General features: G+C 57.3%; 1 protein-coding gene across 1 annotated transcript in view; it reads left to right on the top strand.

Moving 5' to 3' along the window:
• The window catches only part of POU4F1 (POU class 4 homeobox 1), a 3146-nt gene extending 2316 nt beyond the window's left edge, over window positions 1-830 (top strand). The window contains exon 3 of the mRNA XM_040487416.1: window positions 3-830. Coding sequence (XP_040343350.1) covers window positions 3-544 — 542 coding nt within the window. The 3' untranslated portion in view covers window positions 545-830. The remainder of the gene's footprint in view (window positions 1-2) is intronic.
• Window positions 831-1247: the final 417 nt, after the last annotated feature.

Genomic DNA, 1247 nt, shown 5'->3' on the forward strand with positions numbered 1-1247 from the left:
GGTGGCGGCGGCGTCGGCGGCAGCGGCCGTGGTGGGCGCGGCGGGCCTGGCGTCCATCTGCGACTCGGACACGGACCCGCGCGAGCTCGAGGCGTTTGCCGAGCGCTTCAAGCAGAGGCGCATCAAGCTGGGCGTGACGCAGGCCGACGTGGGCTCGGCGCTGGCCAACCTCAAGATCCCGGGCGTGGGCTCGCTCAGCCAGAGCACCATCTGCAGGTTCGAGTCGCTCACGCTCTCGCACAACAACATGATCGCGCTCAAGCCCATCCTGCAGGCGTGGCTCGAGGAGGCCGAGGGCGCGCAGCGCGAGAAAATGAACAAGCCCGAGCTCTTCAACGGCGGCGAGAAGAAGCGCAAGCGGACTTCCATCGCAGCGCCGGAGAAGCGCTCCCTCGAGGCCTACTTCGCCGTACAGCCCCGGCCCTCCTCCGAGAAGATCGCCGCCATCGCCGAGAAACTGGACCTCAAAAAGAACGTGGTGCGGGTGTGGTTTTGCAACCAGAGACAGAAGCAGAAGCGGATGAAATTCTCCGCCACTTACTGAGGGGGTGGGAGGTGCGGGGCGGGGCAGAGCGGGGAGCTGAAGGGGCTTTTCGGGAGCTTTCTTTGGGCCTGCTTCCCCCTAGACTTGGAGTGTCCGTTATCCTGCTTGCATTTGGGGAGTCCCTCCTCGAGCACTCTTTTCCATCCTCTCTGTGCTCCCTCTGCCCCTGATCCTCCACAGCAAAGAGGACTGGGTGCTGGGTGTGGACACCCAAGAGCCAGGTGGGGGGAAAAGAGGGACCTTTTGGGTGAGCGGGGAGTTGAGGGGAAGGAAAGCGGAGACTGGAGGAGGGGTTTTGAGGAGCAGGTTGGTTCTGGGGGTTGGGGTGGGGGGAGAGTGGGGAAGAGTAGGGAAATGGACTGTTTTTGACCAGAGACACTTGTCAAAATCTCCTGGGGACCAAGGAACTACGTACAAAAACAAACCTACCAACCACCAAAAAACAAAAAAACCTAGACAAATAAAGACAAACTAAAACAAAACAGAACAAAAGCAAAGAAAAAATGCTTTAGTAACTTAAGTCTGGGGAGCCGTATTCTGCAGCTTCATTACCCCCTAAGGAAGAGAAAAAAGAGCACCACCATTATTACCACCAACCCCAACCCTACACACATGAACTGAGTTAAAAACCGAAAACCAAACGAACCAGAGGGTGAAATTCTGGGTAGCGAAGCTAGTTGTTCTGTCTCAGTGTTTACTTTTT

Source organism: Herpailurus yagouaroundi, unplaced genomic scaffold (genome assembly GCF_014898765.1).
Source record: "Herpailurus yagouaroundi ecotype Mexico unplaced genomic scaffold, PumYag 164, whole genome shotgun sequence".
Classification (NCBI taxonomy): domain Eukaryota; kingdom Metazoa; phylum Chordata; class Mammalia; order Carnivora; family Felidae; genus Herpailurus; species Herpailurus yagouaroundi.